The 16,320-nt window shown below is 45.2% G+C and overlaps 3 protein-coding genes across 4 annotated transcripts in view; 2 read left to right on the forward strand and 1 right to left on the reverse strand.

Annotated features, from left to right (window-relative positions):
* The window catches only part of LOC126568579 (histone H3.3A-like), a 537,920-nt gene that overhangs the window by 52,680 nt on the left and 468,920 nt on the right, over window positions 1-16,320 (forward strand). The window lies entirely within an intron of this gene.
* LOC126567897 (transmembrane protein 145-like) lies at window positions 466-3,325 on the forward strand. The gene is made up of 5 exons (XM_050224244.1): window positions 466-568; window positions 644-793; window positions 870-1,599; window positions 1,724-2,002; window positions 2,070-3,325. Exons 1-5 carry the CDS (start codon window positions 470-472, stop codon window positions 3,323-3,325), a joined length of 2,514 nt encoding a protein of 837 aa, XP_050080201.1. The 5' UTR covers window positions 466-469.
* Window positions 11,768-16,320, reverse strand: part of LOC126567771 (ecdysone-induced protein 75B, isoforms C/D-like) — an 83,602-nt gene continuing 79,049 nt past the window's right edge. For both annotated transcript variants that reach the window (XM_050224056.1, XM_050224057.1), the window contains one exon: window positions 11,768-14,645. In XM_050224056.1, coding sequence (XP_050080013.1) covers window positions 11,910-14,645 — 2,736 coding nt within the window. In that variant the 3' untranslated portion in view covers window positions 11,768-11,909. The remainder of the gene's footprint in view (window positions 14,646-16,320) is intronic.

The following is a 16,320-nucleotide window of genomic DNA, read 5'->3' on the forward strand; positions in this document are numbered from 1 at the left end:
AGTTCTTGAGCTAGAGTTTTTCAGCGTTTTCTTGACCAGGATCCCGAACGACACGTTTGAAAACATCCTTACCGATTTGTTTTGTACATCGGTATGTGTGCTTTGCACTGTACGGTTGCCCCTAGCAAGACAGTAATCAACCCGTGTTCAACGTGCCGTGTACACGCTCTACACCGCCGGGTAAAACAAACCCTCCGGGACGAACGGACGTTCCCTAACAACCGTCTCAATGGAAAGAACGCAAACAAATCACAACAAATCGGTTGTTGCGACGATGCGATGCGTCGTGCGTGTTGTGTGTTTTCTTTGCGCCACTTTTACAAAAGAAAACCCCGGGCAGTTTTGGGGTTCTGTTGTGAAGAATAATTTCAAATAGAAACATAAATATTGGTTTTTACTACGATAAAGGTGACTGAATATATCGTGACTTTGGAAGAGGTGATTAAAGCGACGGGATTTGTGCAGAGAAATGACGCTGCTAAGAGTTGGCATCGTGCTACTGCTGACCAGTGGAAGTATACCGATTGGTCAAGCAAAGTATGTCGAAGGTCATCTCAAAACATCTGATGTAAGTACCAACACAAGGTCCTCTAGGGAAGGTGAATTGATTCGTTTGGATTTGCCCCTTTTCTTTCCTTTCTAGAATTGGGCATTCTTGGCAAGGTTTTGTTTCCTATCTGGCAAAGGAAAGTATGAATATTTGATCGAATATGAAAAGAAGCTGGGCGAGCTGAAGCTGCTCCTATACTATGACGATCGGACACAGTGGCCAGCAATCTACAAAACAGATAAGGTACGTTTCCATTATTCTTTCTTCAAACCAATGTTAGTAGAGACATTACTCCAGCCATTTTTTTCTCTCCTTCCAGACATGTACCGAGAAACTATCCGTCCTACACCCGGAAGACAATCAGATCGTTACACTATCCCCACGAACTCCCTACAATCTCTACTCCGGTTGCCATCTGCGTACACCAACACCGAAAGAATCGCCGGATGATCCACTGCCAAGGAATAGTGGCACTACCACGACTACACGCGCGCCATCCACCGGCCGTGGAGCTTCAGCCGGATCGGGTGGTGATATCAAACCTCCGGACGATGATCCACAATACTACGATCAATTCCTGAAAACAAGCACAACCGAACCAGAATTCCCATTTGAAGATACCTCCACCACCGGTAATGGGACGGAAGAGTCCCCGTACGAGATACTACTAACGTCCACGAGCTCCATCCAAGGAGGCGCCTTTGCAGGTGATAATGGTGAGGTGAACCTGCTCGAGAACAGTACCGATTATCGACTGCTAGTGGAGCAACTATTTCCCGCAGCGGATGAAGCAGGAGAGCAACGACACGATCCACCATCGAACGGGACACGGTTGCGACGAGCAGCACCGATGGGGAAGTACGAAACCCGGCTCATAGTGAGCTGCAGTAACTTTGGAAGCTTCACAAGCTCACGGGAACGCTGGTGGTACATAGCGATCGCAAACTGTGACGGAGCGGGCAAGGGGCTGGACGTAAAGTATCGGTTCCGGATGACGAATGGACCGCCGGGAGACTTTTGGCACGAGCATTTCTCCGCTGATGAGATGTGTAAGTAGCTATTCTGGATAGAACGCGACAGTTGCTATAGCAACGTTAAGTAAATGACAGTTCGATTTGACAGATAGTCAAATCAATATGAAATAACGAGAAATATTACGCCTTTTGCTTGTAGATATTCCTCCAATTCTGTTGGCGGAATCGATTGCCTACAGTATGCTGCTTCTGGCAGTATTTATCTGCGCTGTAGAACTAAAGGCACGGCATCTGTATCACTGCACTTACCGTCTGTTTACGCTGAGCGTCCTTCTGCAGTGGTTCGGTATCTTGCTGCTAAGTGTCACCTGGACCAAGTACGCCGTGTCTGGGATCGGACCGTTCCCTAACTTTGGAGGCATCTTTACGAGCGCTAGTGAGATCTCTTTTCTGCTGCTGCTGCTGTTAATGGCGAAGGGTAAGAAACTCCACCTCAAGAGTCCTTAGACCACAAATCACTCTCCATTGGACGACCTTTTTTTTAGGGTACACCATCACAAGGGCACGTCTGAAAACTTGCTCCACAGTCAAGATTACCATCTTCATCAATCTGTATGTGGTAGTGTACGTCTCACTGTACATCTACCAGGCCGAAGCGTTTGATCCGGGCGAAGTTCTCAATCTGTATGAATCTCCTGCCGGGTTCGGATTAGCCGGACTAAGGTGTGCCGGGTGGGTTTTCTTCATGTACGCCTGTGCGGCCACAATACGGAAATTTACAGAGAAAACCCCATTCTACTATCCCTTCACCATGCTTGGATCGTTGTGGATTCTAAGTGGACCAGTCCTAACGCTGCTCGGTGTCAGTGTGCTCGACCCTTGGGTGCGCGAGTCCGTCATGCACGGAGCGCTTGGTACGGTAGCTTTTGCTGGGCATTTAGCTTTCCTTTGGTTAACGTGGCCTTCGAGAGCTAATCGGAGCTTTCCCTACCATGTGCGGACGAATCATGTGGGCATTTCGCATGGAGAGGATGATGAGGTGACGTACCCGAAGCATCCGTACGAACCAACGACCCTGGTGAACCATCACAACCATCCACTACAACACCAGTATCCTATTGCGCCGTCTGAGACGGTACTACAGAATGGTCATGGGAATGGATTTTTGGTCCCGTTGTCACGCGGCGATGGGGTGTACGATCAGTATCTTCGTGAGCGGGATATCTATCATAGTATGTCGACACCGCTCAGTTATGTGTCCTTCCCTGCGCCGGCCGGAAGGGAGAATGGAACGTCAAACGGAACAAATCAGCGGGAACCTATACGTAATGGGAACTCAATCAATAGTCCGGTGGTAAATGGAGTAAATGGACCAAAACCGGAAGGAGAAACAGCAACGGAAACAGAACAACGTAACAATCCAAAATCACTTGCGCTAGAAGTTGAAGCGGACCTTTCCGGCCATCCGTCGCTTGAGGTTGCTGAGCAAGTGTCGAGCAATCCACCGCTAAGTGGTAACGGATCCATCGCATCCGGACCGATCGAGCGACAATCGTCCAGTGGTGGTGACCGCGAAGAGAAACGACCATTTAATCCATTTTTAGCTGGAGCACAGACGGCTGCCGAAGCCGCTCGAAAACCGAATCGAATCATCCTACCCAGTCTGGAGCATGGGCAAGCCAGTCCAATTATAGTGAGCACAGAATCAATGGCGGAACACGCTGCAGTTACTACTGAAAACGGGAGTACTAGTAGTAATGCCGTCCCAAAGCATCTCTTTGCAGCAAAGCGTGATCCGTAAAGGAAGTGTTATTGCACATGTGTGTCTGTGTTGTACCGTGTGTGCCGTGAATTATCACTTGTATCTGTATGTTTTTTTTTTTTTCGTTGATAATACATTTCTACTGCAAACGGATTTTTGTGCATTGCCCGGATTGTTGGAGGTTTACGTAGCAGCAGAGCAATAAACTATTGATCGAATCTGTTTCGATTTCAATTATCACAAATCAACTTGCGGCCATGTTTGTTGTCCTACCAAATCGAACTTGATATCAGTAAATAGACCGGAATGGCTAATTCAGCCTTTCGGGGAGGTCCTAGGTGGAAAGTGTCCAATTTTTGGTCCACATGTGAAGCCATATTTAAAACTGTGAAGGGTGGGAATGGTATTGTTTTCCGCAATAACTAAGTGAGGGGGTGGAAGGATCGGATTGAGGTGTTCTACAAAAAGGTGGACAGACCAGAGACGCATCTAACGGTAGGTCAATCATCCCGATCGGACCGGGATTGGCCGAGTTATCGCCGATTTTCCACGGGAATGTTTTGGTTTTTCCTCAATAACTGGGTGAGGGGGTGGAGGAATCGGATTGAGGTGCTCTACAAAAAGGTGGACAGACCGTAGACGCATCTAACGGTAGGTCAATCATCCCGATCGGACCGGGATTGGCCGAGTTATCGCCGATTTTCCATGGGAATGTTTTGGTTTTTCCTCAATAACTGGGTGAGGGGGTGGAGGGATCGGGTTGAGGTGTTCTACAAAAAGGTGGACAGACCGTAGACGCATCTAACGATAGGTCAATCATCCCGATCGGACAGGGATTGGCCGAGTTATCGCCGATTTTCCATGGGAATGTTTTGGTTTTTCCTCAATAACTGGGTGAGGGGGTGGAAGGATCGGATTGAGGTGTTCTACAAAAAGGTGGACAGACCAGAGACGCATCTAACGGTAGGTCAATCATCCCGATCGGACCGGGATTGGCCGAGTTATCGCCGATTTTCCATGGGAATGTTTTGGTTTTTCCTCAATAACTGGGTGAGGGGGTGGAAGGATCGGATTGAGGTGTTCTACAAAAAGGTGGACAGACCAGAGACGCATCTAACGGTAGGTCAATCATCCCGATCGGACCGGGATTGGCCGAATTATCGCCGATTTTCCACGGGAATGTTTTGGTTTTTCCTCAATAACTGGGTGAGGGGGTGGAGGGATCGGGTTGAGGTGTTCTACAAAAAGGTGGACAGACCAGAGACGCATCCAACGTTATGCCGCATGCCAAGATCGCATCAGAAATGGCCGAGTTATCGCCGATTTTCCACGGGAATGTTTTGGTTTTTCCTCAATAACTGGGTGAGGGAGAGGAGAGATCGGGTTGAGGTGTTCTACAAAAAGGTGGACAGACCGTAGACGCATCTAACGGTAGGTCAATCATCCCGATCGGACCGGGATTGGCCGAGTTATCGCCGATTTTCCACGGGAATGTTTTGGTTTTTCCTCAATAACTGGGTGAGGGGGTGGATGGATCGAGTTGAGGTGTTCTACAAAAAGATGCGCGGCTCAAAAACCCTTCTAACGGTATGCGCAACGTCTAGATCGGACCAGGAATGACCGAGATATCGCCGGTTTTCCACGGGAATGCTACTGGCGGAATTTCCCGGGGGTTACTGGAAAATCCTCCTTGGTCCCCTTCTATAATAAAAATCACGTTTGGAGGTCTTTTTGAAAGATATTTCAAGAAAGAAACAAAAATGAGGATAAAAACTTAAAATTGAAAGGCGCCCTTAAAATGTGCCGGAAAAATATTTGACATCTCGGAAAGAAAATTATTTTCTGGCCACTTTTAAAACTTCCATTTGCTACCTCCTGGAATTCATGCTCTCCTGTTACTCCTGGTCGAATTTTGCCGCATAAAAATTTCCAGATTTTTGCACAAATTTCCAGATTTTTGCCACAAAATCCGACCAGGAGTAACAGGAGAGCATGAATTCGAAGAGGTAGCTCGGGTCGGCCAAAAATTTCCAAAATCAGTTTTAAAATCCAAAGTCAGTTTTCAATTTGGGTTGGAAATTTTAAGTCTGAAATTCAACTTTAAATTTTGCCTCGGGATTTTAAAACTGATTTTGGATTTTAAGATTGAATTTGGACATTTTCGGCCGATCCGTGCTACCTTCTCGAATTCATGCTTTTCTGTTACTACCAGTCGGTCCTGCTAGGAAAATTGGTTCTAAATCGGCGAAATCGTCCTTGGACCGCGCCACTGCCCCCCGATCCCTCTACACCCTCACCCAGTTAATCCAATGGAAAATTGACGATAACTCGGCCATTCCTGGTTCGATCAAAATGTACCGCATACCGTTAGATGCGTCTTTGAGCCGTCCACCTTTTTGTGGAACACCTCAACCCGATCCCTCCACCCCCTCACCCAGTTATTGAAGAAAAACCCAGTTTTGCCGTGGAAAATCGGCGATAACTCGGTCATTCCTGGTCCGATCGGGATGAATGACCTACCGTTGGATGCGTCTATGGCCCGTCCACCTTTTTGTAGAACACCTCAATCCGATCCCTCCACCCCCTCATCCAATTATAGAGGAAAAACCAAAACATTCCCGTGGAAAATCGGCGATAACTCGTTCATTCCTGATCCGATCGGGATGATTGAACTACCGTTGGATGCGTCTATGGTCCATCCACCTTTTTGTAGAACACCTCAATCCGATCCCTCCACTCCCTCACCCAGTTATTGAGGAAAAACCAAAACATTCCCGTGGAAAGTCGGCGATATCTTGGCCATTCCTGGTCCGATCGAGATGTACCACGTACCGTTAGAAGGATCTTTGACCCGCGCAACTTTTTGTAGAACACCTCAACCCGATCCCTCCACCCCCTCACGCAGTTTTAGAGAAAAAACGCAGCATTCCCGTGGAAAATCGGCGATAGCTTGCTCAGTTTTGGTCCGATCGAGATGAATGACCTAGCGTTGGATGCGTCTGCGTCGGTTTCAGTACCAGTCCGATCTCACTAGCTTCTTCCCCTGTCTCACACTGAACCACCACCAGTGGAATAAGTTTTGCAGCACCAATTCGTACCTTCCTTTTTTCTCTCTTGAGCGATCTCACCAACGCTGACAGTAGCGCCATCTTGTGTGTAGTAAGCAAAGCGTGGTTGTAGTTGTGCTTCAAAATCTCACCGATATAAGCTCGTACGCACTAATACGTGTCTGTTGCCGCTTATCGCTCGTATGATCCAGCGCTTTTAGTAGTTTTTCTTCCAATGCAACCTTGACGCCGGACGCCATCTTGCTTGGCTTCTAGAACTGTCAAACTTCTCCCAGTGCCTACTGTGAAAACGAGTTCGGATAGGAAAAACACAAAAGAAAAGCTTAACTCACGCACGCGTGTTTCATATTAAATGCAACAATGAAGCAATATTTTTAATACTTTATTTTCATTTCCACATTTCCTATCAAGTAGCGTTGGTTTGGTTTTCGTCTTTTTTTGCTGCTTCTTCTTCTCCATCTTAACTCTTTTTCAAAAGTATAGTTTTCTTTTTGCAGTTTTTGTTTCAGTAAATCATCTCTGTTTTCCCCTTTTTTTTCTTACCTTATATATGTTTTCTTATGTGTTTTTCTTCTTCTGGTTTTTTCCTTGCTAAACGGATCCTTTTTTTATTTTGCTTCACAGTGTTGCTCGTTCAGGTGAAAATGATTTGTTCCATGCCGGTTTGTTTGTGTGTTGTTTTTGTGAGTTCTGTTATTGCAGATTAATATTTCTGTTTTTTTTTTTTGGTTTTTAATTCGTTCGTTTCATTATTATCAATTATCGTTCATTTAGTGCAGGTCCTTTCACGTAGTAACATTTGCCATTCAGTGTTTTGTATGTGTGAGTATGTTTGTTTGTTAGTGTTGCTTTATACAGAATGTTGCTTGTTTTTCTTTCTTTTTTTTATCATTTTTTTTGTTCCTTTCTTCAAAATGGCCTTATTTTTTATTACAATCTTGTAGTAGTGCCTGATTTCTTAGCTTTACACCTTTTCTTTGATTATTTTCTCTCGTTCTATCTCGTTTTTGGATTGTATTTTGCTCTTCGCTCTGCTCACACACAGTTCCAAAATTCAAAAATTAGATGCTCGCACCTTTAATGCTGAAAGAACCTTACAAAGTAACAGTCTCATCGTACCACCAGCCACAAAGCCATTTTCCCCATCTGTCATTAGTAATAGTAGTTGTGTCTCTCTTTTCATCCGGAAAAAAATACCCAAAGCAGTATGTTTTAGGTACGCTTCATCCTCTTATTCACCAGGTCAGGGTCAATACATCGTTTTCTTTCCTTTTCTTCTGCTGTCTCTTTTCAATGCTTTCTTTCATTTTCCATCTGCCCATTGTTGCTTTTGCGTTCATAATTTTCCCCTTCCCGTACAACAAAAAAAAAAAAACGTATTACAAACTGTGTGTTTTGTTTTTCAATGCTTATGGTTTTTTGCTTGTTTTATTTTCTTTTGTTTGTATTAAAATCAGTTTTTTTATTTTAATTGTCTTATAGTGTATAAATAAAAAAAAAACGCACATTTTAATCAATTAAGGAAACTCATTATCTCTCTTTCGCTCCTGCTTTTGCTCGCTCAGCCATCTTCTTCTTCTGCTAGGTTGCTAGGATTACTTAAAAATTAAAAATAAGAAATGGTTCTTTTTCCGTGTTTCAATATCCTCTCCCTATCTCTCTCTGCACTCATAATCCCATGTGTTGTATTTGTATGTGTGTGTGTGTGTGTGTGCTGTTTTTCGCCCCTTTTTCGTTTTCATATCTTTTTGTTGTTTTTTTGCGCTCTTTTTTTTTTACTCGTTTCGTTTTCTTTGTAATGGTATTTACACACATGCACAGCGGTTCTCTAGTTGAGGGCTCCCATTCACTTACTGTTGTACAATTTATTAATTAAATCAAGAAAACAAACAAACAAAAAAAAAACACGGACTGAACCTCACTTACACAATACAACGGGGGGAGTGGGTGCGATTTCTTTTCGTTCTTAGCAAAACTTTTTTGTTTCTTGTTACTCTTCTTTTTACACCGCTACACTATTACACTTGTCCATTTTGTGTTGTGTTGAATCGAGCAAACATAATTGAGCTAATTAAAAGAAAATACGTAAAGGCATAAAGAATAGGGGGGGGAGGGCATCGAAGCAGCAACAAAACAGACTTGCAAACACAGGTATGCACAACAGGTAAATAAATCTATACGAAAGATAGTATAAAAAAAAAATAGTAATGGAAAGAAACGGAGCATAATAATAAAAGCACAATTGAGTTATATAAAAGAAGAAGCTAAAATAAAACAAACAAAACAGGGTTAAGCAAAAACAGCTTGTTCAATAAATAAACTACCATTTACGTAATGTGGACACACACACACACATATATATATATATATATATATATATATATATATATATATATCCACACATCTAAATAAAACACGTTGCTGTGTAAATTGCAAAACTATATGTATAGAACGAATTAAGAAGTGGTAAGTGAAAAAAGAATTAAAAAAGAAACATAAAAGAAGTGTTCTTTTTTTGAAAAAGAACGTAAATTTGATTAAACTAAGACTAAGCGCGTAGAAACAAGCAAAACAATAAACAGTATACAATTAAACTAGCTCCAAAGGGAGGGGAAGTGTGTATGTGAAATTGGAAAAAAAAAATGAAACAAGTAAATTAGAAAATTAAAATTTGAATTCAACCTAACCGTTCACACAGACACACCCGTTCCGTGCTATTTACATACACGCGTCCACCCTTCCGCACAAGCGCACACTCATTCACCCATTAATATATAGAGCTCGATTGTTTGGAATTTAAAATTAGAATAAAATTATAATAATATAATAATTAATCAGAATGATACGCACTAAACCACTGCCTAATTGCTAGGCAAATTCACTCTCCCGCTCTTTCTCGCTTGATCTCTCAATCCACTACCATAAACGAAGGATGGTTTTTCGTACGTATATGTACGTGCGTGTGCGTGTGTGTGTGTGTGTTTGTGTCTTAGTAACAGAAAAGAAAGGAAGATGAAAACGAATTCGAGAAGAGAAGAAAATGCTTAATGCAAAATCAGTTCAATCTCATCTCTCACTTCTCTCTCGCTCTCGCTCTCTTTACTTGTTTGCGGTTCCTGGTTTCATTGTCTTGTTCTGTGTACCGTTGGTAGTAGTAGTAGCAGCAGCAGCAATAGTAATCATTCTTCCTCATAATAATAATAATAATAATAATAATAGTAGTTTTGTGACTCGTTTTCCTTTCTCCCATTCATTGCTTTCCTTTTGTTTCATATACTTTTCTTTTCCTGTTTTGTGAATCTCATTGTTTCGTTTTTGTTTTATGTTTGTTAAAGTGTATTTTACTCTCTTCTTCTTCCTTATCACACACACACACACATGCTTATACGTACACACGCGCACACAAAACACTTTAACCAACCTGGCTTTTGCTTTTTTTCGTGCTTTGTTTTTTTTTATAACGTTTCGTTAAACTTTATCTTTTTTGTTTTCTATTCTGCTTTCCCTTCTCCTCCCTTCTTCTCTTTCTTTAATCTGCGGAATTATAGTTTCTGTTTTTGTATAATTATTTTGCTTCTTTAATCTCTTTCTCATCTCTTTTTTTTGTTTGTTTGTTGTTTCGTTTTGTTTTGTTTTGTGAATATGTTTAGACTTTTTTTGTGTGTGTGTGTTTCTCTCTTACGCTTTGCTTCCTGGGTTTTCCTCGGTGTATTGCATTCTCTTTCCATTTTCATCACCACCATCACTACTATATATCTACCTGAAGAACTATTTACAAGTTTTTTCTCCTCTCAGTTTGTATGTGTGTGTGTGTTTGTTTTGTTGTTGTTGTTTTTCAATAATGTACTTGTAGTTAGAAGTTTGCAGAGTTAACATTTGTTTTTAGCTCCGTTGTAACGTTGTCCACTATTTCAATTGCTTGCTGCCGTTTTTGTTTTTCTGTTTTTTTTTTTACCTGATTCGGATTCCAGTGTGATTTTCTCTTTATCTCTCCCGTTTTCTGCCTCTCTTCTCATCTTTAAATCATCAATTCTTGTGTGTTATTAAAAAAAACCGCCCTTCCATTGCTTTGAAAAAAGCGCATAAATTACTGTTACTACTTCTCTTTTCACACACACACACACACACCACCTTTTTCCCTAAATAGTTCCTGTGTGTGTGTGTGTTTGTTTTTTCTTCTCTTGTTTTCTTATTTCTTTTTGTAGCTGTGTGCTGTGCTTATGCGTTTATTATGTTTTGCTTTTGTGAGTGTCTTGCATGTTTTTGAATTTTTCTTCTTTTGTGTGTGTGTGTGTTGTTCTGTTTTTTTTTTGTTTGTTTTGTTTGTAGTTACTTAAACTTATACATTTTTGCTCTTGTGCCACCACTACTGGATTGGTATGCGCTACTGTACAGAAAAAGAAAGGACCTTGTTTTCCCATATATCATGTGAGTTGTTTGCTTGTGTTTGTGTGACTGTTTGTATTTCTCTCACTCCCTCTCTCCTCTTCATTAACTTTGTGAATGTTTGCTTGTTTTCTTCTTTAATCGCTTCTCAGAGCTTCTAGTTGTAGTTTGGCTGCTTGATTTGCATTTAATGTCGCTGTTTTCTTAATACACACGCACACACACACACACACACACAGCAGCTGCATTTTGTGTGGATTTTTTAAACTTCCTTTTGTTAATTTTAAATTCCCTTTCCTTTGCCGTGTGTTTTTTGTTGCTGTGTTACCTTTCGTAAAACACTATTTCTACACTACCATACTAATAATAATCATAATGTAATGCTACAAACCTCTTTTATGCCTTAATATTTTCCTTACCCCTTCTCTTTTGCTTTTTCCTCATCACACTAGGATTTTTTGTTTTTCTCCTTCTGTTGCACACCGATCCTTTGTACACACCGGCCTTAGTTAAGACATTTTTTTCTTCTTCTTCCACGGCACTCACACACACACACACAGCCCTGATTCTGTCCTGTCTCTGACTTTTCCCCGCATACGATCAATGTGGTGTCGGTGGAAAGCTTCTTCTTCTTCAATAAAACAAAAAATCGAGATCTATTAGAGCAACACCCATCTCCCATCCTCACCTACCCTTTGCCTCCCCCCCCCACACACACACACACACACACACTCACACACACAGAGCTCTTTTTCGAGTGTGTGTGTGTCTTGCAGTGTAGTAACAGCAGCAACAGCAGCAGCAGATCGGTTGTCGCATAGTTTTTGGCTTCGGCAATTTCGTAGTTTCATAATTTTCTCTTCTGCTATGCTTTTGTAGATCGTAACACTAAAATACTATAATACAAACTGCCTCTCCGTACATGTGTGTGTGTGTATGTGAGAGTTTTTTTTCTGGGGGGGGGGGGGGGGTGGGTTTGGTTGTTCCCCGTTCTTCTTCTTCTTCTTCTTCCTCCCTCCTATCGGTTCCGTTGCCTTAACACATTAAAAAGTTTGTACAGATGTGTAGATGTAAGGTTCTCGACGACTCCCCTTCTCGTCCGGATATATCTCTGTGGTCTGCCTCTTGTGGTTTACTTTCGTATGACTCTCTCTCTCTCTCTCTCTCTTTTACGCCTCGAGTAGGATCTTGTGAATGGTGGGATTGCTGCTGGCACTGGCACTAGTACTACTGCTACTGCTGCTGCTGCTGCTGCTGCTGCTGCTGCTGGTCGCCACTACCACCGTCGTTGCAGCAGGTGCCACCGGTGAGATGGGTGCGGGCGATGTGGAGGAGGACGCGGTAGGCAGCACCATTGACCGTTGGACGACCGACACCACACCGACCGGGGCGGGCGATGGCGATTTCTTCGACAGGTTCAATGGTTGCTGGCACGGATCGAGGGTGGTGGTGGTGGAGGCCGCTGCCCCACTACTGCCAATGTCCACCTTTAGCTCGATTAGGCGCGGTGAAGGTGTGAGCGGCGGTGCGACCACTACCGACGATGGGGAGGCCGGCGGTGCCGGTGAGGTCATCGTGGAGTGTGGTGACTGGAAGTAGCGGATGCTCGTCGACGAGGAAGAGGAGGGTGAGGCCGCCGACGGTGGTGAGGACACGACCGAAAGCGACGACGACGAGGAGGACGACGAGGAGGAGGTATCGGGTGGTGTGAGGCTACCCGGCGACGGTGTCTGCTGGGCACGGTGACCGGTTGTCGTGATGACACTGGCCGCTGCACCACCGTGGATCACCTGCTGGAACCGGGCACCTCCAAACGGACATCCTCCGTTCGGTGCGGAGGCAGGACTCGAGGAGGAAGATGAGGAGGAGGAGGACGGTGCCGGAGACACGGCGGACACGGTTAGATGAGGTGAAGCACGCTGGAACACACCATTCGCTACATTCGGTCCACAGACAAGCAGTCCTCCCTGCTGTTGCTGCTGCTGCTGCTGCTGCTTGATGTAGTTCTGCTGCTGCTGCTGCTCCTGGGCCGACTCACGCATAATGTAGTTGTGGATGATGTCGGTGCGCTTCATCTGCTCCGGAGTCATGCGCGGTTCCTCCATCAGTGACTTGGCCAGCACGGAGTGTGTGCTCGAGAGCGATGAGTAGGTGGTGCTGTGATGCTGCTGCCCGTTAACCGGTGGCTGCGGGCTGGACCTTGCCGACGTCGATTGCAGGAAGCTGCCGGTGCTTTGGTGGGACTGTGTCTGAGGTCGGGTTAAATGCATGTGCAGCTGGGACTGATGGTGCTGCGGTGGTGATGGAGCTGCCGCCGTCACGACGGACGATTGCTGCTGCTGGTGGGGCTGGGCCGCCGCCGGTCGTGGCGAGGAAGAGGATGCAAGCACGGTTGTTACCGCTACCGGTGAGGATGATGCGGACGTGGTAGAGGAGGAGGCCGCTTCCGCTTCACTCTCGCGATGGCGCATGGCGCGGAACTTCTTGTGAGGTTTGTACGCCTCGTCCATTAGGCTGTTGGTGTCGTATAGGGGCGGTGCTTGCAGGACACGCTTCAGAACCGGCATGTTCTCGACGCTCGCATGGCGCGCCAGGGATTGCTGTGGGTGATGGAGTGCTTTGCTCTGGTTACTGCTACTATCTTCCAGGGCGGGATCCTCGAGTGATGAGCGGGGGCTGGAGCAGGACGAGGAATCACTGCTGACGCTGCTACTGGCGGCCGGCTTTGGGTGGAGCAGCAGATGCTGCTGTTGCGCTTGCTGCGGGGATGGATTGTCGTGCTTCTCGTTGCCAGATTCGATGCCGGAATCGGTCGGCGAGTCGAGCTTGCGGTACCGCGACACGTGATGATGGTGATGATGGTGGTGAAGGTGACTCGAGGCGCCTGAAGCGGACGAGGCCGACGACGATGAAGAACCAACCGAACGGATGACGGGCGTAATGGTTAGCCCGTTCTGGGCCAAATGTTGCGCCGTACCACCGATAAGATCATCCTCCGCCGACGATCCCGAACTTGCACGATGCCGTATGATGGGACAGGCACCGGACAGGGTAGCGGCGAGCAGTGGGGCAGCAGCGGAAGCTGCCGACGATATGCCACCGTTGTGGTGATGATGATGGTGGTGATGCAGGTGATGGTACTCGGAGGAGGACGAAGAAGAGGAGGAGGACGTTTCCGTAGACTCCGTGCTCGACACGGAACTCATCGGGCTTTTGGCGATCTCGACCTCCACCTGATTACCGTCGCAGCTCCAACTGGCCGGACTCTTCGCATCCAGCACGGCACCCGGATCTTCCTCGGCCGACCACATCTGTTGCCTCAAAAGTTCCTTGTGCTCCGTCCGGAACACAACCAGCTTCTCCGTGTGCAGTGTGCTGAGCGTGCGTAGATCGGGCATCGTACGCAACAGCTCCTGCATGAACTCTGGCTTATCCGGTCGATTCTGGGAGATAACGGTCTGCAGGCAAGCCTTCAGCTTCGTGTACATCCGCTCGATCAGCTCGACGTTGCGTAGCCCCGGTCGATCGGGCGTGATCAGTACGATTGCACAGAACAGTCCGATCTCGGCGTCGGTCAGATGCATCGAGTTCATGCGCTCGGCAAAGTTAAACGTCGAGTCGACGAGGAACCTTGCGTTCGCACCGTTCTGGATGGTGTCGCGCCGCATCACCTGCCCATTCAGGCAGATGATCGAGTTGATTGTGGTGTCAAACATGCAGATCAATCGCACGAACAGTGCATCGAACAGACCCGCCTTCAGGAGGGTAAATTTGTCGTCCTGCGTTAGCAGCTGGAAGCCGGGTATCATGCCGGCAAAGTCGATCACACCCCGGATAACGTGTGCGAATCGCTGACTAAACTCCTGCTCCGATTGTAGCTCCGGCGCTGGGTTGAGGGGACATGCCTGCAGAGAAGAGAAGTGAGGAGAGAAAGATGAGATTAGGAGAGTGTGCCGTTTATATTAACTTCCTTCGCAAAGCTTCTTAACTCTATTCGCAGGGCCTCCCCAAGTATGCAAATCATTTGGACACACGCACACAAACGCGTCTAGACGTGCAAGCGACGTTCAAGGTGAAGATCACTTTATCGTCCATCTTTTAGCCCCGGAAGCAGCATCCAAATGTCGTCTCTTCTTGGGTAGCGAACAAGCTTAAAAAAAAATCTTTCGCCCAAACGCTCCAAAATTTTGCCACGCCATTCGAGCGGCATCTCCAAGGCAGTTTTGCATGGCAACTTGGATGGCGAAACAATTTCGATACATATATTCGTCAGTGTATATAGCCGCCTTCTCAAGGTCGACGAACCTGGTGCGGAGGTTCAAGGTTTCGCTCATTGTGCTTCGGGAGCGATAGCAAGCGTTTGAGAGCGAGCTAGAGAAGGAGAGAGAGAGCATTTGTCTACGCAGTTGTCACGTACACGGTGTATGTGATAAGCGAGCATATATACAAAAAGGGAGGGTAGAGGTGCCCATGGAGATGAGCCGTTGACACGTTGACAAAATGGAGGACACACAATACACTCCATTCCAGTAGCTGCTCCTGCTGCTGCTGTGACGCTTCTGTTTGCTTTTTGATAATAAAAAAAAAAAAAAAGCGACTAAAAAGAAGCAGCTTTATCAGTCACCGAACAAGCAGGGAGAAGCTACGACTGGGCACATAGGTTATTGACTTTCTGGTGCTGCTGCTGCTGCTGCTGCTACTATGATGACTTAAAGGCCGGGCTACATTGATCGTACTCCTGAGTGTAATTTTTGTGAACGCATACGCCATCTAGCGGCGGCGGGTCGAAGCTAGAGGCTGGTATAATTTATCTGTCAAAAAGCGTTTTGGGTCGAGGAGCCTATAATTTTGATCACAAACCAGTAAACAAACAGCTCGGTGAGTATGTTCGATATTTTGTCGTGTATGTTTTTTTGAAAATATGTGGTAATTTAACATACATATTGTATTTCTAGCCATGGAACAAGCAGGAAGCAGTGGACGCAATGAAAAAATAGTAAGTACAACTGTTTTTAACGAAAATTGTGTGTGTGTGTGTGTGTGAACTGTTGTCTGTGAATCGCCGGCTCGGCTCGGGGCCGCAATTGAGCTGAACATTTTATTGAAAAATGTAGTGTTTGTAGGTTTCACAAGTGCTTAAATAATTTGTTGTAGGGTTTGTCCATCTATTTCATCATTTAAACTACATTGCAGAGTGTGTGAAACTGGTTGTTCGTTTTGGTATTGTAGCGGTTTTTAGTATAGAGCGAGTTTTTTTATTCATGAGGAACGGCTTTGTCATATTGCTTGGTAGAACTTTTTTTTTTATAAAATTGTAAGCAAAATTTACCGGCCTATTTGTATACATTTAATATAAAAATAGCACGTGTTACGGCATACAGACAGCCTGGTCGAAAATTGATGAGACACCAAGCATGAATAATTTTGGCACTTAAATTATACCCACATCTAGCTTGCGCTGGTCGCCGCCAGATGCGCTAGTGAATATAAAAATTACGCTTGCGAGTACGATCAATGTAGCCCGGCCTTAACAGCTTGCTTTGTTCTTTTTTGGATGAGTGTTCTATGTGCCCTTTGTGT

Source organism: Anopheles maculipalpis, chromosome 2RL, assembly GCF_943734695.1.
Source record: "Anopheles maculipalpis chromosome 2RL, idAnoMacuDA_375_x, whole genome shotgun sequence".
NCBI lineage: Eukaryota > Metazoa > Arthropoda > Insecta > Diptera > Culicidae > Anopheles > Anopheles maculipalpis.